Source organism: Myxine glutinosa, chromosome 1 (genome assembly GCF_964187855.1).
Source record: "Myxine glutinosa chromosome 1, kmMyxGlut1.1, whole genome shotgun sequence".
NCBI classification, from domain to species: domain Eukaryota; kingdom Metazoa; phylum Chordata; class Myxini; order Myxiniformes; family Myxinidae; genus Myxine; species Myxine glutinosa.
The window spans coordinates 59,334,147-59,358,664 of NC_136261.1; the positions used below are offsets into that span (position 1 = coordinate 59,334,147).

Sequence of the window (24,518 nt, forward strand, 5' to 3'; positions counted from 1 at the left end):
AAATACAAATAATTTTAATAGGGTGATGCACAAAACACAAATGCAAATAGTTTCATTTGTGATAACACAATTTAAGCAATGAAGCTTAAATTTACCTGGACATTGTCTCACAATGTTACTAACAATCAGATAAACAAAAAGGTACCAGGGGGTTGTTATTCTTCAAATGAGGTGACTTCTACAACTACGACTATGACTACGACAACTACTTTAACAGCTCCAAATAATCCCACATTCCTTGTGGGCTCTGTCAAGGTGGAATCTTGGCCAAAGTCTTTCACAAACCAGTCGGCCAGTCCCAACGTTCGACTGCAGCAGATTTTGGGTAATATTTTGAGAGTTTGCTTTTCGCGAAGGATACCGTGGACTTCAACATCCACCAACTAATTCTCGCAGATGAGACGACCAGCTTAACATCCATTTGAGGTACAGCGCACTTTGTGATGCAACGGCCTAAAAATCAGAACACAGGCATCACTGTGCTACCTCTATCATTCTGTCAGACCCTTAAAGCCATGTAGTGGATGAGAAAAGCATACAAAGCAATACAATTCAAGAACTGCGACAACAACATAATTGTATAATAAACAATCAATTTTATGAACGCTAAGCGGCATAATTACAATGGGTGCCCAACACATCTTCTTCATTTATTAATTGTCACACGTTTTCTTGTTACACAAAGTATGTGCACTCACCTCAAACACTACTACAAATTTCACAACCCAAACATGCCTTAAAATGATCTTCAATAAGCATCATCAGAGCCGAAACTCTGGGAACAATTATTTTAACCTTTAACAGTTAAATACACCCTCAAAAGCATACTCCTCCCAACACACCTATTTCATAGGTGTACAGCTTTGTTGTGTACAATCTATTTCATAGATTGTTGCACAGGGCTGTTGTTGTTGTTTTGTATGCAGTCTGTGGCTGCTGGTTGCATCATTTTTGGGAAGCGTGGCTGTGCCACTGATGCAGTGTTACCAGAAAGCTAGTACTCATTTCGCCGACCTCGGAATGATGACAGACTGAATCAACCCACCTGGTGTTATTTCAACGGCAGACAGGGGCTCGGACTCAGGATCCCGAGATATTAAGCCACACACCTTAACCGTTAACCCAATACCAGGCTTTACAGAGCAGTTCAAACCTGTCAAACATGTTCAGAGGCAATTATTGGGGGAAAACGTAGTTGGGAACAGAAATAATTTTTATGGGCTATGGAATAGAAAGGGATTTTCTATGGTGCCTTCCCCACCTGGTGTTGGCTTAGCGGTTAAGGTGCTGGCTTGGTAATCCGAGGATCCTGGGTTCGAATCCCGATCGATCGCTGAATTAACGCCAGGGGGGTTGACTCAGCCTGTCATCCTTCCGAGGTCGGCAAATTGAGTACCAGCTTGCTGGGATGAATGATCCCGGTGTGTACCCCGGTTTAGAATAGGTACACCATATCCCTGGGCATCGTAAGAGCGTGACCAAGGGTTGGCGTCAGGAAGGGCATCCGGCCATAACAACATTGCCTCAAACAGGGAACCATGATTGTCATGGGGCCCGCAAGCCTAACCCCCGCTCTAGCGGGGAAAATGGCCTTAAAACGATCATTCATTCATTCCCCACCCAACAACCCCCCCTCCCCCCCCCCCCCCATGTACAAAATAAATATATGGCCCTCAGGTGAAGTTGAAATGATAGGATCATATTATATCTTTGCACACCAACTTTGTGGTCAGGTAATGTCCCCAAATGTGGGTATGCAAAAATTCCGCAGTAGCTAAGATTTATTAATTTATTTATTTAAGGAGGCTGGGAGAACATAGTAAATGATTTCATCATCGTATATCGTGCATCGGAGAGACTTGAATTTGTTCTTTGGAATTATACTCCTTTGACAAGTACATGGTTGTGAAGGGGAATATGCAAGAGAAGTAGAAAAGGGTTTGGGGGTCAAGAGGAAGGGTGGACATGCAATCAGAAAGGAAATAAAAATAAAAAACAACTTCATCAAAGTTGTGACTCAAACAGGAATTTCATATTTTCGAGGAAGTTTGAATGCCAAAAGTAGTCTGAAAATGCACGATGAGTGCTTGAAAACAGAGATGATTACAATAACTGAATTATCAGTGGCAGGATAGTGGCATTGCCTTCAAGCTGAGCTGTTTAGGCCTGGAATTTTTTCTGAGCAGAGGGATCTTATCAGACTAAAACTACTTTATTGTGGGAATTGTGTCATGGAGGGACTTTGTCCTTCGGAGGGAGGAAATGTTGAAGGTCCATCGACATGACGATTTGCAAAAATGGTAGAATTTTGAGCCCCTCCCTGTTTCTCCTGGGCTACAAGCAATTCCCCTCTACTTTCTATCTTCTCACAACCTTTTTCATAAACCTCCGTCCCCTCACTACCAATTCCTCCCCCTTTTCCTTTTACAAATCCTTCCCTAATCTCTTCCTTTTGTAAATTCCCAACCCCACCACTCCCACCACTCTTTTGCATCAGTAATATGTAAGTAGCTCCTTTAAGTCTGCTGTTGTATCCGTAATATAGACCCATGTTATGTTGTCTTTTCCAAAAAGAGGCCTTTGTTGGGCATTGGCTTGACTATTGAAATTACAATTATGCTTTGGAGCTTAATTAGGCATTGTCGGGTGACTGTGGCTCAAGCTGCTAAGAATGTAGGACAAACAATGGACAGTGGACTGGCACCACATGTAAACCAGACCAGTTTGGGTGGAGGGGCAGCCAGTTGGGTTTTATCAACAATCTAACAACAGCAAAAGTAAATAATTACAAGAAGCTGATAATTCAAATACTTAATACTGCTTCCCTTTCAGCCAGCTTTGAACCTGCAAGGCAGTAAAATGTCATCACCGTTGGGCCTCTGTAACCACCTTCCCTCATTTGGAGTCTCGTCTATATCCACTGTGTCAATCCATGAAATTACAGAGGCGGGGTATCAAACGGGATATCAGATGACATCAGAACTTTCATTAAGACAATAAATTGTCTTGTTAGCCACCCTTTTCTTTTCACGCACATCCTATATGTATCGTCCATTTCATGTCTACCTGGTTCCCCCAAAACAGCCTTCACATCGTTTCCTTTGATCGGTCTCGATATTCTATAGAAACCAATCTTAGGACCAAGCCATTGAACACATCAGACACAAACCACGAAATTCAACTCTCATCCTTAAGGAGTGCATTCCTAAGGAAATCAGGAAGGAGCTTTCCATGCGTAGCATTGTGTTTTCAATGCAGACAGCACATTCACTCTTCATCCGTCATTCGACTGCATTTTTGGGTGTTACAAAGGCCCTAGCCATGATAACCGTAAGTGTGGTGCTGATCTCGTCTGCACTTGTAAAGCACATCAGATGTGTATATTACCCATATTCATGCGTGTGCTCTTTCACCAAAAGGTGTGCACATTTAACTGGATTATTGGATGCCCACATTTATAAGATGGATCAATTTGGGGAGAAATGCATGGTGGAAATGTACGCAAAGGAATTTGGGGAGGAAATTTTTGAAAAAAATAAAATAAAATTGCAGGAGAAAATTTTTTGGGGAGAAATGTACGCAAAGTACTCGACTCGCCATTTGCATTCACGTAACAACCAAAGAGGAAGCCTCAAGTGAAGACGCCATCTCTAGAGTTGGCAAATTGCGTTTACTTCCGTTCCGCATTTCCCTTCCGCATTTGCCTACATTTCAGATTAGCGTAAAATAATTCAATAATAAACCGGAATCAAAACCTATAATGGATAATAACTCAGATGCAGCAGCAATCGACATGCTTCCTTATAGGGTCTACTATTTGTACTACGTATACTAGATAGATAAATTAATGGATTAGACATAATGAGAAGGAAAAACGTAAATTACTTTGTGAATGTGGTGGTGATGAAAAATGAGGCCAATATCAACGAAGGTGGAGGAGGTGGAGGAGATGCATGCAAAGACAATAAAGATAATGGAGGGGACGCCGCAGATGACAGCCGATAGGATGGTAAAGGGGAACAATGCAGATGCAGATAAAAATGGATAGAGGTGGTGATGATGATGCAGAGTGGAAATGATAAAGATTTGAGGTACGCGTGGAGGTGATATCGACAGAAAATATGTGCAATACCAGGTTTGAGATGACAAAGGCAATGGTAATGAGACAATGATGGAAATGTATACGCAGGTGGAGGTAACGTCAACGGAAAATGAATGCGATATAGGTTTGACGTGACAGAAATGGTAGAAATGGACATTAATATGCAGGTGGAGATAATATTGATGGAAATTGGATACGATGCTGGTTTGAGGCGACACAGACAATGATCAGGACGTGTAGAAACGGATTATATCGAAGAAATATGGATGTGATGCAGGCTTGCAGTGAAAGACGCCATTAATGTTAATGAGACGATGATGGAGATGTGGACAAGTACGTCGGATTGTGCAAGAGATGTACACAGAGGAAGATGTGCTTTGCCGTCCTCGCGTGCAAACAGCTATACAGGCGCTGGGTGCTCGTGCGGAATGCGTGCGGCTGGCGCACCCTGCATGTTCCCCCCAGCTCCTTTCACAGTGTGCTGCCCCTCCCTCGTTGCACATTCCTTGGACCTGACTCATGACAGCTTGGCATTCATAATCCACCCTGAAGTAGCTAAGCGAAAATAAAAACCCCAAAACAAGGAGCAAGTTCCAGTTTGGGATTTAAAAAAAATTATTTAGGATATCATATGCTGGGATTTTCCCCATTACCCAAATCCCCAAGTGCCATATCCAGGAAGTACAACAGAAGGTGTTTCTAAAATGTACTCACTTTTTGTCGCGTGGTGAAAATATTTTGGTCACCTGGAGGCAATGATGCCTATATGACAGCAAAAGTCCTGAGTAATAAATAAGGCAGGGCCTTCTCAATCTTGCGACCTCACTGGGAAAGCAGCTGACAAAACTTATTTTGGGTCACGGGGGCACTTGTTTCTAAAAGTGGAGCTTGGGATTGAAAATAAATAAATAAATAATCACGTTTGCTGACCCACCCTGAGAGACATGAATTTGTGTATAGAGACATTCATTGACCAAGGGAAGACGCTTTTACCATTCCTCAGTTACAAACTGCATCGAAGTAACGAATCGACTTGCTCTATCCATCAAAATGTTTGCAGAAGTACTTGTACCATCAAATGGTGCATAAAATGTTTGCAACAGCACGGGGCCGGTTGTATGCACGGTCGATGACGATACACACGTCATAAAAACTCCATTCCCAGTGGAGGGGATGTGTAGTGGGAGAGCTCTGGATGCTAACTTTGGTCGCTGGGTGTGCTGGGTTCATTTTCCTGAAATGTATTTGGCAAGCAAGAGGCATGCACGAGTACGGCTGTGATTAGCGAGCATGACGGTCAGGCAATTCCAAATCCTAGAAATAGGAATACACATTTTGTGAGCTTCACCTCCAGGTTTAGGGTGTTTGCCGACATATCACATAAAGCACAACAGCAGCATTGCAACACTTTTTGGGATCAAAAACTCCACCAGAAGCACGTACTAAATAAATTGATGTGCACATGCTTAAAATTGGCAGCCATGCAACATTTGCTGAAGAATCTTTACAGGATCTTGAAAAATCACCACCTCACTACAATGCAGGCCGAATACCGACGAGTTCAGCAAGGACGGAATGATTATGCTCTCTCCTTCGCTTCCTTTTCGGGTTTATCCCCAAGTTGGGAGCATGGTATTAAGGGGAAACTATACCGGAGCACAGTGCCGTATTGTCATGACTACAAAGCAAGCCTTCATGAGCTCGACAAGCTCCTCACGCTTGCTCGTGCTGTCCCTGACGCGGAGTGCGAGTGAGGGACAGTCCAAGTGGGACTGGCAGAGAGGATGGGGGGTAACACCTCATCCAATGCCAATATCCGCTTACTTCCTTTACCCCAACTTGGCCATTTCATGGTTGGGATCAAATTTTGGAACACACTGGAGAAGAAATAAAGTAACCATTAAAAATCTGCACGTTATACCTCACCATTACATAATCAAAGGTTTTGCTACTTCATTCCAATTTAGTTTTAAATGTTGCAAGAAATTTATCCCATCATTGATTAACAGCACCACAATCTCAGGTCCACAACGTCACCACATCTCATCCGAGTTAGTATTCACAATCACATATATCCTTAACATACACTACTCACAATAAGTTAGGGATATTGGCAGGTTCTTCGGTGTGGTTGATTTTGTGTATTAATTATGTTGAAAAAAGTTGTTGGTCCTAATTCTATGGTTATTAATGAGTGTGAAAAAACACAGCATTCTTGATTTCAAAACCCAAACCCTAACCCCTAAAAAAAAAACAAAAAAAAAACTCACTCCCACAATATCCCTAACTTATTGTGAGTAGTGTATACTTTCAAATCTCCCACTTACGTCGTCCTCAATCTGGGGAAACCTACCCATAGGGCCCTCAAAAATAGACGTTATTGACACCACTCCACCCCTCCGATCCTCCCCTTTATCTCATCAGCCCTAAACATATCCATTCCCTTCACTCCAATCCCCTAACAACCTTCCCATGCTCTTATCTTTCTAAATTTCCTTTGCTTAAATATCATCCCCCCATTTCCCAAATTTTTTCACTTCCCCAATCTTTTCATGAATGTATATCTATATCCACATATGTTCCTATAAAAATGCAAGTTGCACCATTATGTATAAACGGGGTGAACATCGTAACCACATCACGTACAAGCGTTACGCCTAGGTCCCCCTTCGTTGAAGTGATGTGAGTTGACAAAGTGGAAGATGCAAGGCGGCCATCTTGGATTTTGACGTGGTGACCCAATTTTCAATAGCGTTCTTCCTTATGCATATATACACCCACACACCAGATTAGAAGTTAGTAGTTCGTTTATTTTTCAAGATATTTCGCTCACAAGGTTCAGCCATACATGGCGGCGGCCATATTGGATTTTGACGTGGCGACCCAATTTTCAATAGCGTTTTTTTTTTTTTTTTTTTTTTTGTATACTACATCGAGGCTCATGAAAGAGCTAACATTTACTTCACAAACAAATCAACCAGACAGACAAAATACCCAAAAAGAGGGAGCGGAAGACAAGATGGGGAGAGAAGGGGAAGCACACAAACACAACATCCGAGAGCAGGGAGATGTGTGGAAGGGAGAGGGCGTTCTTCTAGCGTTCTTCCTTATGCGTAGATACACCCACACACCAGATTAGACGTTAGTAGTTCGTTTATTTTTCACGATATTTTTTCGCTCACAAGGTTCAGAAAAATATATAGTGGCGGCCATCTTGGATTTTGACGTGGCGACCCAATTTTCAATAGCGTTCTTCCTTATGCCTAGATACACCCACAGACCAGAAGAGAAGTTGGTACTTCGCTTATTTTTCTTTCAAGATATTCCGCTCACAAGGTTCAGACATACATGGCGTCAGACATACATGGCGGCGGCCACCTTGGATTTTGATGTGGGTTGCACCCACACACCAAATTAGAATTCGGTCCTTCGCTTACACATGTTCACACGGACACACGCACGGAGGGGAAAACCATAGTCCCCCTTTCGCTCCGCAGTGCGACGGGGGACAATAATGCTCAATGATACCTCATGTAAGACCTCTATAGTCCGACCAGTGAATGCGGAGGCCTACAAATATTGATATTCATGTAATTGCAGGTTGTGTGCATTTTTGTGGTGAGGTTGCGCACATAGGCACCTCCACGACCAATCATTCCCTTCGGGGCTGTGCCTCACGGCCTGCTTGATGCCCATCGAGGATGTTCAGGGGCGGGGTTTACTTGCCGATCGGCAAATGTTCGGGTCTTTGTCGGCATGATGGTGTTGTGGGTGAATGGAGCTTTTTGTGGCATGGCTTTTTGAAGAGTATAAAGACAGAGGGACAACCACAGGATGGCAAGCACACACTGGGGAATTTATCCTTATGGACCCTGTCTAAATAACACTACTTCGCCCCTCGTACAGACACACAAATGCTTACACAGACATTCGGCCTACTTAGTTTACATTGAGGTGGCTTTGTGGCATACGGAGCACGCTAAACCTACACAATTCTTTCTGGACTAAGGTATTTCATTACCTACCCTCACACCCATAATAATAATAATAATAATAATAATATATATATATATATATATATATATATATATATATATATATATATATATATATATATATATATATATATAATATATAATATATATTATATATATATATATATATATATATATATAATATATAATATATATTATATATATATATATATATATATATATATATATATATATATATATATATATATATATATATATATATATATATAGTTGCAGTTTTGTGAATAAAGGCAACCCCACTATAGTTAGTTACACCACAACATGTATCCTCCTATAGTTAGTTATTTCTTATTAAATGTAAAGCATAGACGTTTCCAGTGTTAGTATGCATTGAGGCAGGCAGGATGATAGTAGGCCTCGTTGAAGCCTAAGGTGCCTCGTCATGGGACTAGGCCAGGCACTGCAGGCCTGAAGGAGGAGCAGTGAGCAGCCAATGGGAGCTAAAGGGAGTGGCCAATGAGAGCTGCTACCAATGGGAGCTAAAGGGAGTGGCCGAGAGTGACCAATGAGGGGCTGTCACGTCACGTGACCCCCGTCGGCCAATTGAGACCCATGGAACATTCGGGTAGGGTTTCGGGGGGTTATAAAACCCGGCCCAGACACACTCTCTCGCGCGCGCTGGGCTCCTGCTATACTCACTCGCTTGGCTCCAGCATACTGAATTCTCCTCTGGTTCCTGCTCCTGGTACGTGTACGTCATTGATCGTCGTCCCTGCCGCGATCATCTCCGGCTGTTGGTGCCCTGGGGCTTTCGTCCACCAAGCCCATTCACACGAGCCGCACGACCGAGCCCATCCAGGCAAGCGGCACGAAGCCGCCACGCTTCTCGCACATTACCATCCTCCCCCCCTTCCCCGAACGAATGAGTGCCCTTTTATGGGAAAATAGGTAAGGCCGTTAAGATTCTTCGCTTTGTCCATGTTCTGTATATATCGTGAATAAATCCTGTGCTTGGTACTTCCACCCTGGCCGTCATTGTCCTTTCCCATATTGACATTGCATCGCCCCAAATTAAAACCGCTCGATCGGGTTCGATATCCTAAACGGCGTGGGCCACGCGACGCACAACCGCTCGGGGGTCAAGAATCAGCGTGACTCGTGCGGGGTTCAGTCCCCGTTCTCACGGCTGCATGTGTCCGAAGGTATTCGGGTTGTGACCGTTAACCCTTCCACGCGCAGCTGCGGGCTCGGCGGCTGGAATTGCCTAGCAATCCGTCGACCACGAGTTTAGTGGCCTAAACCCCCCTTAGTACGTCGACGAACCCGGGATCGGCAACAATATATATATATATATATATATATATATATATATATATATATATATATATATATATATATATATGTATATATATGTATATATATATATATATATATATATGTTTATATATATATACATATATATATATGTATATATACAAAGCTAGTATATATACAATATATATATATCTATCTATAATTCCAGTAATCTCTGTCTGTCTGTCTGTACGTTTGTTTGTCTGTGACCGCTGTTTCTCGACAACCACGGGTCCGATATACTTTTAACTTGCCAGGTATATTGCTGGGGACCCGAGGATGTGCCTTTTCAAGGTTTCATATTAATCGGACAATTACTTACCGAGCTATGTCCAAAAAACGATTCAACCAATCAGAGAGCAGCGAACGATCGCGTGTGCCGGCGTTGCGAATGGACCAAACCATTCCATGTAAATAGAGGGGGGGGGGTTCTGTGGTCGTTGCGAATGGACGAAACCATTTCATGTAAATAGAGGGGGGGGATTGTCACTGTACTCGCAAGCCGTTCGCCGTTCGCTTTGGCGTTGCGAATGGACCAAACCATTTCATGTAAATAGAGGGGGGGGATATAATTTTAGATAGATATATAGTACGGGCATATATATAGTACGGGCATGCCCTAGTCTATCTATAATTCCAGTAATCTCTGTCTGTACATTTGTACGTCTGTTTGTCTGTGACCGCTGTTTCTCGACAACCACGGGTCCGATATACTTTTAACTTGCCAGGTATATTGCTGGGGACCCGAGGATGTGCCTTTTCAAGGTTTCATATTAATCGGACAATTACTTACCGAGCTATGTCCAAAAAACGATTCAACCAATCAGAGAGCAGCGAACGATCGCGTGTGCCGAACGTGGCGGACACACTCTGCCTCGGACGGCACATTTGAGAGCGTATTCATTTATTTCACGTTTGCAAACTATGTTGGCGTTAAACTATGTTTTAAAACTAATAAAACCGAATTTGCGATTCATTCGCTTTCCTGCGCGTTTGTGCACGCGATGGCGATTTCTTTACCAAACTCCGGAAGCCGTTCGCTTTGGACCAAACCATTGCATGTAAATAGAGGGGGGGGATTGTCACCGTACTCGCAAGCCGTTCGCTTTGGACCAAACCATTTCATGTAAATAGAGGGGGGGGGGGGGATATAATTTTAGATATAGATATAGTACGGGCAATGCCCTTATATATATATAAATACACAGTATATTATATACATAAAACCACAAACTTGTCAGTCAATACCATCCAACGTATAATTACCTTTTCATTGATTTACTTCACCCCTTAGTGCAGTCATAACAGTTGGTGACTATTATGCTGTCAAAGGACATTCCTAACATGCTCCCTAAATATTCCATACACTAATGGGAACGAATGGGAACGAATTCCCTTACAACAGCCAAGTAGAACCGGGTTATCTGCTCGTACCTATATAAAACCAGGTTTGCTTGATGCAAGCTCCACCCCTCTCAGCCTGAAGGAACAGAATGCTCTGCCTAGAGTCCCTGTATAAAGAGAGTTGCGCCATGCGCTGACCCGAGATTTCTGGTCACGTGATTTCGTGGCGCCATTTTGTGTCTAACTTCACCGTGCGTGAACGTCAGCTTGGTACGGGAATGTTGTTTATTGCCAAACAAAATGACTGGTTGTTCTGCTTTTGGTTGTTCAAACCAATCTGGGAAATATAAGATGTATAGATTTCCAAGTGATAAAGTCAGAAGACAAATTTGGGAAGCGAAAGTCAGACGAAAGAGCTGGAAAGCGATCGACTCCTCGAGACTCTGCCAGGTAGGCCCACGCCGCTTGATGATCGATGTTCAAAAGCAATTCTATCTGCTCGGTTTTTTTTTGGTTGTCTGTCCGTTGAAAACCCTTTTAAAGGGAAGTGATTTGTGTTTGTTTATAATCTTCAAGGAGCTGACCAAAAAGGCATTTCCGTGGGAAGAACCCTGCTCAATTTTTTTCGGGTAGTCCTCGCGGACCGCATATTGTCATTGATTGATGAAATGTCCCGGTACAGTGACATTGCCTGGTCTGCGGTTGGGTAGTCTGCGGGCAATGTCACTGTACTTTTTCAGAGGGAATTAATTTTGATTTTATAGGGGTGGGAAACCCATGGTCCGTTTTGTTTTCAGTTGTCTGTCCGTCCATTCAAAACTTATTCCGAGGCAAGTTATTTTTTTGGTTTAAAATCTTTAGCCTAATCGGCAATCATAAAAGCAATTTTAGGGGGGGACCTGCTCAATTTTTTTGCGGGTTGTGCAGCCATCCATACGTCCAAAATTTGATGAGTTATTGTTTGCTTTGTACAGTGCTCATGCGTCTTGTGGCATATTTGCTCAAATATTTCCCACCCCGGGATTTATGGCCAAATTGTAGTGATGGAAGATTTTGCACATTGGACAATCCCTATATATTTAACCTGGTGACAGCTATCGTTCCCAAAACATACAATATTTCTCGGTGATTAATGCAGTAAAACAGGTGTATTTGTGTACCCACAAATTGTGTACCCACAAAAATATTGGATATGCCCACACTCCTTTCTAAAAGTTATTAAAATTCAGAGAACGACAGCATTGGTTTGTCTTACTTATAATGTTAGCTCTTATATGCAGTGTTGGCTTGTAATATGCATTGCCATACCACTTTTAATATCACCACACATCTCTTTTTCACGGCAATAGCTGAGTTTTTGACAAAACAAATATCACCTGTATGTAATAATAAGACGAAATATGTGTAGTAAATTTTTTTTTAGCAGGTTTAGAATATATCACCCCATATCGCGAATGTACATGTATATCTAATCCGACACACTTAGACACAAAATGGCGTCCAAATTTGAGTTGACACAACTCTCTATATACAGGGACTCTAGCTCTGCCCCTCAGCATGAGGGCAAATAAAGCACTGCTCCTCTCCTAAGCGCGAGGGCATGGGGCACAAAAAACAAACAAACAAAAAAACTGAGGGTAGATACGCATGCAATCCAAGTTCCACCCTCTCTTCAGCAAAACACATGCATGTCTATGAAGTACATAATTTATTCAAGATAGATACACCGCTCCCTCTGCAAGCGGCAAAGTGGGAAAATTCATTTTGTGTTGTGCAACTTCTGGGAGTGGGATTTTTTTGTTAGCGATAACATCCAGTTTTCAAAATATTCTGTCCAGGAATACAGGAGTACATTAGCAGCTATATGATAATTTACCCACTTCTTCTTAAGATAATTACGGTACCCACTTTAACATAAAAGTACCATCCAACGCATAATTACCTTTTTCTAGTTGGAGGTGGCCATCCCAACTTAGATCATTCCCATGCACACCCAGAGTACGACCAGAGTACGACCAGAGTACGACCAGAGTACGACCAGAGTACGACCAGCACTTTTCAACTTATTTTGTCCAGCAGTTTAGGGGTGCATAAAATACAGTGCATGGTAAAATATCCAATTACTTTTTGATTCCACAAGGTTTTCCTACAGTGATACTAGTATAATACTATATTAACTGCTGGAACGTCGAATGCTCATGGAGGGGCTAGAACAAAGAACAAATTAGGACTTCCCAACAAACCGAGCCATGGGAGGGGGAAACAACAATGGAGTACAGAGAGAGAGCGAATGTGTGGGTTTCCTCAGGATTTTCTTTTTTTGTAACTTATACATAGTCCAGGCTCGTGGAAGAACTAGTACTAGTATACTGAACAGACCAGGATGCAACATAACAAATTAAACAGCAGTGAGAGAGCGGGGAAATGCCAAGAGCAGAGCCGAAGGCCAAGACAGAGGGAGGTGGGCAAACAATTGCGGTGGGGAGGAATGGGGTCAGGAGAGGATACATGAAATGGACAATATGGATACAGAAGGAAATTCAGGAAGGAGAACTGGAAATTAGGAAGGAGGACGGATTGGGTGGTGTGAGGGGATGGGGGCCGGGGGTCATGGTTTTGAATCGGGGACGATCCGAGATGGTGGCGAACAGCTGTCTTGAAGACCTGGAGTGAAGTACGTGATTTAAGAGGATGTTGAAGTTGGCTCCATCGGTGGGAGAAAAGAGTGACAAATGAGTGGAGGTGATCAGTGATCCTAGATTTAGATAGTTTCACTAGAAGGGGGTTGATGGTGGATGGTGTGTGCCCTGCAGAAACCTGGGGGTGGGAACAAAGCATGGAAAGACCAAAGGGTACAAGACCAGAAAGGATGTGGTAGGAGACAAAGACCACCGACCTGTCTGTGATGGCAAAATTATCGGCCCATAGACTCAGCTTTATCATGGGAGATTCCAATATTCTTAAAGGCCTTGGTTTCCATGGCATCAAGCTGAGCAAGATGCAAGTCAAGGGAGCCAGCCCAGAGAGGAGAGCAGTACTCCATCAGGCTGCGGATGAAGCCCTTGTAGGTAGATAGGAGTTCAATTGTGCCAAGGAAGGACCTTGTACGATGGAGGATGCTCAGTCAGTGTCTGGTTTTGGAGGCCAGCTTGGAAATGTGGTTTTCCCAGGAAAGATCATGGCTGATAGCGAGACCCAGGAGTTTGAATGACTGAACTTCCTCAAGAGGATTGATAAGTAGATTGGAGGGTTTTTCATAGTAATTTCAGAGAGAGATAGTGAGAGTGTGAGATTTGTCAGGATTGAAAGACATATTTCAAGTGTTGCAGCTTTTGATTTTTTCCCCCTCCAATGCCTGAAGAGATGGAAGCGCCTGAAGAATTAAAAGCCATTCCAAGTGTTTGACATATTCCAATTTAATTAGAGAACTTACATCACCCCCCACTGCCGAAATCCTGTGGCTATGATTATTTTTTTAATGCCTCAAACTTCCTGGGCGCACCCCAAGTTCAACTATCAAATTTTGACTCATTCCGTCCAGCGGTTTCAGAGTGCATACAAGTCAAACACAAAGCAAACTGTAGTCAAATTGTACATGGTACGATTATCACCTACATACAATATAATTTTTGCTTTTCAGCAAACAAGTTGAACTCCACTTCAAATTCACATTCTATGTGGATCCATAGGGTGGGTAAACAGCTAGTCTGAAATAAATGGGTCCTTGTTTAATATCTCAGCCTGTGCACAATGTACAGGAGAACAATACGCAGAAACAATATTCTAATTCTCTGCAAATTGATACAAATTATTTCTCTGCAAAAGGATCAGCAATCAAACTGTCCAATCCACTTCTCCGGACAGCCACTGGAAGAGTTGCAGTTCATGAAACTCCTTCGCCTCACTATCTGCCATAACCTTTCGTGGGAGGATCGTATCATCAAGCCAACATCAAAGCCCAGTCAACGTCTGGATATTCTACGTGTAGCCACGGCATTCCTGAGTCACATAGAGCTAATCATGGTGTACACGGGTGGTACAATCGTGTGAAGCTCCATGGAATATGGCCCCCCCACTCTGGGCTGATGCTCCTACTTCTCACCTTGCTCCTATTGAGGCGGTCGATAACAACGTCTGCCACATCATTGGAATGTCAAGGCAAGGGGCAGATTCACAAGGACTGTCATTCTCCCACTGACAAGTTGGCGGGCTCTCTATTTTTTCCAGGTTTACATCTGGCCTTACTCATACTGTCCTCTCCAAGCCACGCGGTCTCACACGTGTTCCTCAAGAAATCCTAATCTGCTCACCCTCTCAAAGTTCAGACTGGTTGTCCACCTGCATTTATTCGGCCACTTATTGTCCCAATTATGGAAGTCTCCCCATGTCTGATGCATTGTCCTTCGGTACTTCCACTTCGCTGTCTGTCACCACCTCACTCACTCACACACATCCATGATTTCATCTGCACACATCTGATTCTTTCCCATTCTGTTCCTCTTCGGGACATTGTTGCTCTTTTTTCAGTCATTGCTCCTTGTGTACATCTTTTTTTTTTTTTTTTTTTTTTTTTTTTTGTATAAAAGATCGAGGCTCGTGAAAGAGCGAACATTTATCACACAGAAAGACAAACCGACAAACCGACACATAACCGACAAACCGACACATAGAACAAATAACATCGGGAGCGGTAGACAAGATGGGGAGAGAGGGGGAAGGACACAAACACAACCCAACACAACACAACATTTTAGAGCAGAAACCGAGAGACATGGAGACATCGAGAGATCTGTGGGAGGGAGAGGGCTTTGGGGGGGAGGCATGGGAAAGGGGGTGGGAGAGGCATAAAACATATGGACACTGCCAGGACTACCAGGAAAGAAGTTGGAATTACAAACAAGGTGGATCTGGGGTGAATTAGTGGGGGTAGAAAAGATCAAGGTTTTGGATGGGGGAAGATAAGAGATGGTGGTGAACAGCTGTTTTAAAGACCTGGAGGGAGGAGTGGGATTGAAGGGAGTGTGGGAGTTTGTTCCAGAGGCGGGAGAAAAGAGGAATGAAGGAGTGAAGGTGAGCAGAGAGCCGAGATTTCGGCAGTTTAACCATCAGAGGCTTGCTGGCAGATCTTGTGCGACCTGTAGGAATATTTGGGGGACAGAGCACAGAGAGAGCTGGGGGAGCAAGGCCGGAGAGGAGTCGGTAGAAGACAGAAAGACCACCAACCTGCCTGCGGTGAGTGAGTGAGAGGCCCTTGGAGTTAGCTTCATCACGGGAGATTCCAATGATTCTGAATGCTTTGCTTTCAACAGCGTGAAGACGAGCTAGGTGTGAGGCAGGAGCACCAGCCCAGAGGGGAGAGCAGTATTCCATTGAGCTGCGGATGAAAGCCTTGTACGTGGTGAGGAGCTCAGGTGTGCCAAGGAAGGACTTCGCACGACGGAGGATGCCCAGTCGGCGACTGGCTTTGCAGGCCAGCTTGGAAATGTGGTTTTCCCAAGAAAGATCATGGCAGATAGTGAGACCCAAAAGCTGCAGCGACAGAACTTCTTGGAGAGGATTGTTGAGAAAGTAGATGGGAGGGTTGTCCAGTCGATCTTTTCGGAGAGACATAGTAAGAGTGTGAGATTTGTCAGGATTGAAAGACATGTTCCACTTGTTTGACCAGTCTGTGATTTTGTCCAGGTCTTCAGAGAGTGAGGAGGCTGCAGACTGCCGATCTGAGGGAAGAGGAATGGAGCGGCAGAGAGTGGAGTCATCAGCAAAGAGATAGAGAGGATTTTCCAGAGAGTCGGAGAGATCATTGATAAAGACCAGAAAAAGCACAGGGCCCAGCACACTGCCTTGGGGAACTCCAGCCTGAACAGGAAGGGGAGATGAGAGAAATCCATTCAGGGCCACACGTTGGAAATCCATTCAGGGCCTTATTTGTCGCTTCTACCCCTTACCACCACCACCTGCGACCCCACACCACCTTTTGGCAGTTTGTATACCTGATACCCTTTGTCGGTAGGCATCCCCATGAGCCTAAACACTTTATATATAAAGAAGATTCTCTCATCAAACTGCTTTTACATGATTGGTTGATCAATTGTGATGTAATAGCTGTCTTCTGACATTGGCCCATATGTTAGAATGTGAACAGCACAAGTATCTGTTTTATTTCCGACCAATCACCATGTGTTTGGTGATGGCAACCATGTGCTATTGTACACGATGGCCTGAAAATGTCCACAATTTTCTCTGGCTGTTTTAAATCGAGAGCACCAAGCAAAGTGTGGAGTCAACCAAAAGGAAGCATTTCATAAACGCCTGCATAAGTTCATATCCCCACATCAATGGGGCAATCAAAAAAATTCGACCACAACAAAGCATCGCCAGACTGCACTTTCCACAACTCATTTTACCGTATCTTGCTTGAAACCACACTACAATGAAGTTTAACTTCTGAGGATTATCAAAATAAATATGTACAACCCAAGGTCAACAAACGTCAGAGGTACAACGCATGCATGACATCAGTGGGACTTTTGTGACATGATATCCACCTACTATACACATTTTCCATGGAGGGCAGATAACTCACTCGCAGCAGCTCGTGAACAGCAATCCAATCACTGAATCGTGCAAAGCCCCGAAAGTTTATTTGTCCCCTTGTTTCGAATCCTGCACTTGCTTACTCGATTATGCCCAAATCACAAGATTGTGTACTTCAAACGGCTCACAAAGCTTTAAATATATTACCTTCATTCCTGGACTTCTGACATCCTCCACTCATGCAATCAATTTGTTCCCATCAATGTAACCCTCTCCAAGTGGAGAATAAAATTGTCCAAAGCAGAATTTTTGAGTCCAGTCTTGTTCCGCATTTATATAAATGACTTATTTGATGCTCTGGAAACCACTCTTCTTTTTCGAACACGAATCCACAATGTAGTCATACTGAATGAATGAATGAATGAATGATCGTTTTAAGGCCATTTTTCCCCACTAGAGTGGGGGTTAGCCTTGTGGGCCCCATGACAATCATGGTTCCCTGTTTGAGGCAATGTTTTTATGGCCGGGATGCCCTTCCTGACGCCAACCCTTAGTCGCCTCTTACGATGCGCAGGGATAAGGTGTACCTATTCTAGGCCGGGGTACACACCGGGATCATTCATCCCAGCAAGCTGGTACTCAATTTGCCGACCTCGGAAGGATGACAGGCTGAGTCAACCCCCCTGGCGTCAATTCAGCGATCGACCGGGATTCGACCCCAGGATCCTCGGATCCCAAGCCGGCACCCTAACCGCTAAGCCAACAACACCAACTACTGTGTGTGTGTGTGTGTATGTATATATATATATATATATATATATATATATATATATATATATATATATATATATATATATATATATACTACTGTATGACCTCTGACAGCAGCTGCTTCTCTCACTGCTGATCTGGAAAAGATTACTGGTCTGATAAATGCAACGTTCGTATCCTTCAACCCGGGAAAAACTCGGTCTCACATTATAGCTCCAGGTGGAAAGTCAAACAAACCGACCTATCTAATTCCTTCATCATACACTGGAAGAGGTTCAGTTTCTTGAACTTCTTGGCCTCACCCTCAGCAATCACTTCTGATCCAACCACACAGCAAATATGGCCTCCAAAGCTAGTTGCACACAGGGCATTCTCCGTCGATCCAAGCCTTCTCTTAAAAGATCAGAGCTACTCAGTCTACAAATCCTTTGTCCATACCTCAATGGAGTACTGCTCTCTGTGAAGGGCTAGCGCATGAGTATTACATCTCAAAATATTGGAATCTCCAGTGATGAGGCTAGAGCATAATCTATTGCCTTCACATCGCAGGCAGGTTGTTGAGATTTTTTTAAATTGCCTTTTCCCCCGAGCACTGCTACCTCTGTCCTCTGTCCAACTACTCCAAGATGCACGAGTTATTCCAGTGTCCTCCTGATTAATCTTCCAAAATCCATACTGAATAAACACCTCACCTCTTATTTGTCGCTTCTACCGTTTTTGGAAGCACCATATGGGTGCTGGTTTCAGTGTTTCCTCTCCCTCTCTTTTCTCATTCCCTTGATGGTTGTCCCACTGTCGGATCAACCTTGCTCTTCCATGAGCGTCGCTCCTATAAGAAATAAAAAGGACAATGTGGAAGAGAAAAACAGGAAACGACTTCTTTAAGATGCATAACAGAACTAGCCGGGCACTCGGTCGAGCGCATACCTCCACCAGTCTGAACAGTTTATGTTTTGTATCCCAATGATAGGTCAGATCTAGATTCGGACCTGAATCCAAATCTAATCGGCTTGTTCTTGACATCTAACCAACTCATCCATAAAATGTTGTCACAAACCATCCACAACTTTTTGAAATATCATGCTATGTATTGTTTTTGGCCTCGTCTCTCAATGGTGAAGAATCACTTAAAATGTAAAAAGAATTCTCGTATCCGAATCTTCACCAAAATCAAATCGATTAGTCCTTGTCACACACCCAACCTGTCCACCAACTTTCGTCCCTATCCTTCCATAACGTTTTGAGATATCCTGCTCACAGACAAACAAACATACAAACAGAAAACATAACCTCGATCGAGCTTCGGTGGCAGAGGTAATAATGAAAATAATATTGATGCTATCAGCAGCAGAGAAGGCCTACAGATGGATGATCTAGCACTCCTTGTAGCATTTTTTTTTTTTTTTTTTTCTGCAAACATGATACCGAGTAGAAAGTGCCGACGCAATTTCTTAATGTATTCATTGGAATACAATGATCTTGTCATGCATGTTCTACACATGTTCAGATGATAAATAATCATGGATGGTATTCATTCATGTGCAAGTTACAAGAATGCATGTTCATTAGTTTACTAAACGCACACATTATAGCTTAGACATATGTACACTCGCCCCAGAGCAGTCTAGCCTGGGTCTGAATCTCTATCTAGCTATGAACTGCAATCTTGGTGTTTCATTCACATGCACGTCGACGGATCAACATGTGTGCCGTCAATCCAATGGGCATTACGCCGTTGGACGCGTCCGCTGGCACGAGGTGGATTTTAAAGATTCCTCAGTGTCTTAAGCAAAGAGTAGAAGAGCCACCGCGAGCACCCTAAACAAAAGAAATTCCTGTCCTGATTGACTGCTGGGAGGGCAATGGCAAACCACCCAACGTAATGCTTGCCAGGAAACTGCTTCAGCAGCACCAAACTCTGTAAAGGGCATGGCACATTGATGATGATTAATATTATTATTACGTGTTTGCTATAAACGAAGGAGAAGAGAAGGTTAACAATGCAATTGGGTGGATGACAATAAATAAATAAATAAATAAAGAAGTTCAACTGCAGTTTTAAAAGTCTATTTCCTCGAGTAAAGCAACTCAACATAATTTCTCCTTTATGGTGCAACCCAGAGATTTTCAAGAACCAGATCCATGAATTTATTGGCAAGATTAAAAAAAGAAATGAATTTTTTTTTAAAGCACCACAAATGTCGGCAAGGGTTGGATGCAGGCTTCTGGTACAAACGCCTGTCTTTCTACACTTATCCTACCTTCCTTTTCAGAATTTAAAGCACACGAGAAACAAAAGGAATGAATGATTAATCACCGTCAGAGGGAGCCAACTTTGGCATGACCCGAGGGTCACGGGCACTCAACTCGCTTGGGGACCTTCCAGAAGGAGGATGTTGAGATTCCATTCGTCACCATTAGGTGTTCACCCTGACCAGTGCGAGAAACTGAATGTTAAACATTTCATCGAAGCACCAGGTGAGAGCTCACCACACGGTGGCTTGAACTGCAAAGTCAAATACTCTGCCATGGCCTACAAAATATTTCCCTCACATTCAAGGAAAACATTTTGCTGACAGTTTTCATGAAACACTCATCAGTTGCGAGGATGTTGGATAAAGTGTTACAAAACCGTATAATGATATCATTTCGACATGACGCCTAAAGTTGGATCAAAGCGGAGATGGTGCTCAATGTTAGATCTGCCCATGGAGAGACAAGTCAAGAAGCAGCAGATCAACAAAACAATTTTTTAACTACTACTACCACCACTACGTTAATGGCCATTTTCCCGTATTTGGGTTTGTCGGCTGATTCTCTCCTCACTACTTGCCCAAACCACCTTAGTCTTTCTCACCTCTTAGCTTTGAACATCTTATGTCCATACTACTCAGCTTATCCTTTAGTGTTACCCCACACATCCATCGCATCATCCACAGCTTGGTCCTCTCTCGTCTTTTACCTTCATTCCACGTCTCACTACCGCTCATTGAAACTGGTCGAATACAGGCCAAACATGCTCTACTTTTTACTTTGCTAGGGATATACGTAGTATTTGTGTTAAAATTCATCGCTACCCTCTACTTATTTCATGCTACCTTTATCCTTGTTCTCACAGCTAACTCTGCTGCACCACGTGCATCGAACATATTTCCCAAGTAAAAAACACTCTTTAGAACCTTTTCCAGCTTAACTTCAAATCCCATATCCACTAACCCCATACGTTCTCTGCATCTTTATTTCCACCTGAAACTACCAGCAACTACACCCAAACTTTCTTTAACTGCACTGTCTTTCCAATGATACCACCTTTTGCAAGGCATACACCGAATATACTTTGACCTTACTCGTTTATAAGTCACAAAGAGCCATTTCCAACTTTTCTTCTTCCTCCTCTTCTTCTTCAACACAACCATCAGTTTTGTCTTATCTAGATTCACCCCTAATGCCTTACACTCACTCCATTGCATCCTTCCAAATATGAAACATCTCCTTTACTTCTAATTTTGTTTTTGCTGTCAAGACCAAGTCATCGGAATATAATACGTAGTTCCCATTGGTATCATACCATCACCTTTTTCCTGAGCACTTCTAGAACTGGTACAAAAATCAAGGGGTTCAGCACTGATCCCTGGTATAAAATACTTTTACTTTGAATGATGCTACACATCCTCCACTAGTTCCCAATAATGTTTCTGCCTCATACATCGACATAACTACCCTCACCAAATCCTCTGTTACTCCGTCTCTCAGGTGCCCATTCCACAACTACCATTAATTAGTACTCCATCGTATGCCTTCTCAAGATCAACAAACACATGGTACAACTTGTTTTGCTTTGCCAAGTACTTCTCTTTAATCTATCTCCCTCACTATGAAGATTGCATCCACTCAAAGTCAAATTGGTTCTCATCTATTTTGACAACTCTTCTCAATAACCTTCTCAAACATCTTCAATGCCTGCTCTGACAGCATCACTCCTCCATGATGAAAACATCATGAAGTCAAGACATTAAAAAAGAAACACCAAAAATCAATGTCTGGTGTTCTCTCATGGAGTCAAGCATAATTGGTACTTTTCTTTTTTTGGAAGAAGCTACAGGAAGTGGTGAACGCCACTCTGCAATATTGAAGAATCTTTGTTCCCAAACTACGATTAAATATTTTACATATCAGCAAGACTACCTACTGCCACTACGCTTCGAATGTGCGACGGTTCTTGAATGATGTCTTCGCAAACAGGTGGATCGGTAGACGTGGGCCAAATGCTTGATCACCTCGTTCATCTGACCTGGTCCCATTGGACTACATTTAATGGAGCTATGTAAAACTGTTGTTTACTCATCAAAACCACGGTATTTGGATGACCTTAGGGTTACGATCACAAATGCAATCCATGAAACTACTTAGCAGCAACTGGAGAATGTTATCAACAAGTTGGAAAATTCGGATTGAACGATATATTACGAAAGATGGTGGTTATGTTGAAGGCCAAAAATTTGAACTGTAGAGTAAAAACTTTATTGCAGCATTTATAGTTTGTTTCTATGACGTGTACATCAAAAGCTATAAAAGTTCACAAAGTTGCACCAGGACTTTATGGACACTCTCTGTATTATATGTAACAGGCCATGCCAAGCCAAAACCAATTATTGCGGGCACATTACCAACTCAAAAAGAATCTTTTCCATTTTAAGATTTTGTAGCAACAATCTAAAATTAGCAAGACCTGAAGAGGAGCAATGCGCTATCCTTATGAAATATCCATTTGCCAAGGTGTACTGACCAACATCGCCAACGTACATTTTATTGGCTACGCAGGTGGCGATAGTGAGGATCAAGACCTGACAACCTCACTTCAATGAAACAACAACAGCTTCTCAGGCAACAGAGAGATTTGAAATGCTATCCCCGCTTTCTGCAATGCAAACGCTTTGGGACGATGGCGTTCCAATTTTCAACAAAACTGTTTACACGGCAAAAGAGCCAAAATGAAATTCGGTCTCTGGAGACGAAGAATGCAGCACGATGCCGTAAAGAGCTTGGTGTGTAAACACCAACAGCAGAAACATGCAAAACCAGGCTCGGTGCCGTAATAGTTAGGGTGACCGCTCTGAAACTAGGAAGTTGGCAGTTTGTGCCCCGACTGTCATACCAAAGACAAAAAATGGTACGTGCTGCTTCCTTTATTGAAGCTCAGCATTAGAAGAAGAAAAAAAAAGATAGAGCAGGAACAGACCTGCAGGAACAGCAGGAACAACCATTTCACAGGCTTCATGGGTCTAATGGCCTCCTCCGTCATTCTTATAACAGAAGTTAAATGAGGAAACAACAAAATCCACTTATTCATCAAGCTCTCGGATTTAACTGAAACCTGATAAAAGAAGAATTCACTTGGCGTGTGTGAGGCCAAGCCTGAAAGGCCAATCAATGGTCGAGATCGACATGCAAGAACTAGGATCCATAATTCTTTCACCTCAGGTTACAGTTGTCCATGAGGAATTAACCTCGTGGATCAAGCGATTAAAAATATACATTAAAAGAAAAATAAAGATTTAAACCACTTGGTGTTCTTGAGCAACAACTGCAAATAAAAGGTCTCGCAATCTAGGCTGTACCAGGTAAGGCTGTACCATTGACCCCAGCACTTCTAAAATCAGTAGGCAACGAAGGAATGAGGATGTGGTGTTACACGATGGGTTAATGTCGAATTGGAACATCACTTTGGAATTCTGCGGAAACAGTGCATCCCACATTCTTTCATGCAAGTTTGCTTCATAATCTGGGGCCACTACAAAGTCCCCCCCAATCACCCCATCCCTCAAGCATACTACTCGAGGGAAATTATATTTCCTTTGCGTTAACCTCAATTCCACTTCAGTCTCCCCCCCTGTCCTCCCTTTACACATCAGAGGAACAGTTTTATGACTCGATATAATGGCACGATGAGTTGCCCTCTTAAACCTACCTGGAACCAGAGTGGAAAGCCCAAACAGTCAAAACAAAACGCACCTAAAGAAAATAGTACGAAGAATCATTTGGGAGGGAGAAGGGGTCGCTTAAGGTGCCGGTGCATGACCTTATCATTCCGTTAGGCGTGTAAAACCGCTTTGTAGAGGAATGCGATGGAACCACCCGATTGCATGGCACACGTCCCATGACACGCAGAAGGCCTCAAAGTGCAATTATTGTTTTGTGACAACACTTCGCAAACAACTACAGTGAACTACATCATAGGATGAACACGCACAAAAGCCTGTCCAGTTGCTGGGAAACAATTCAGAGCTTTGCCAGGCCCCTATACTGAGTACACTCAGAGTACATCTCTTCGATGCATCTGCCTTGTGAATGTACAATCTGCAGAAAACCATCACATCTCAAATGCAATCAGACCAAACAGGTTTGTGCATCGTGTCACA

General features: G+C 43.0%; 1 protein-coding gene across 6 annotated transcripts in view; it reads right to left on the reverse strand.

Annotated features, from left to right (window-relative positions):
• LOC137424508 (dual specificity protein phosphatase 8) overlaps positions 1 to 24,518 on the reverse strand; it is a 52,696-nt gene that overhangs the window by 13,809 nt on the left and 14,369 nt on the right. For 3 of the 6 annotated variants that reach the window (XM_068112063.2, XM_068112038.2, XM_078772255.1), the window contains exon 2: positions 20,417 to 20,529. The exons of the other annotated variants lie outside the window; for them this stretch is intronic. In XM_068112063.2, the coding sequence (XP_067968164.2) occupies positions 20,417 to 20,507 (91 nt within the window). In that variant the 5' untranslated portion in view covers positions 20,508 to 20,529. The remainder of the gene's footprint in view (positions 1 to 20,416; positions 20,530 to 24,518) is intronic. 6 annotated transcript variants of the gene reach the window in all.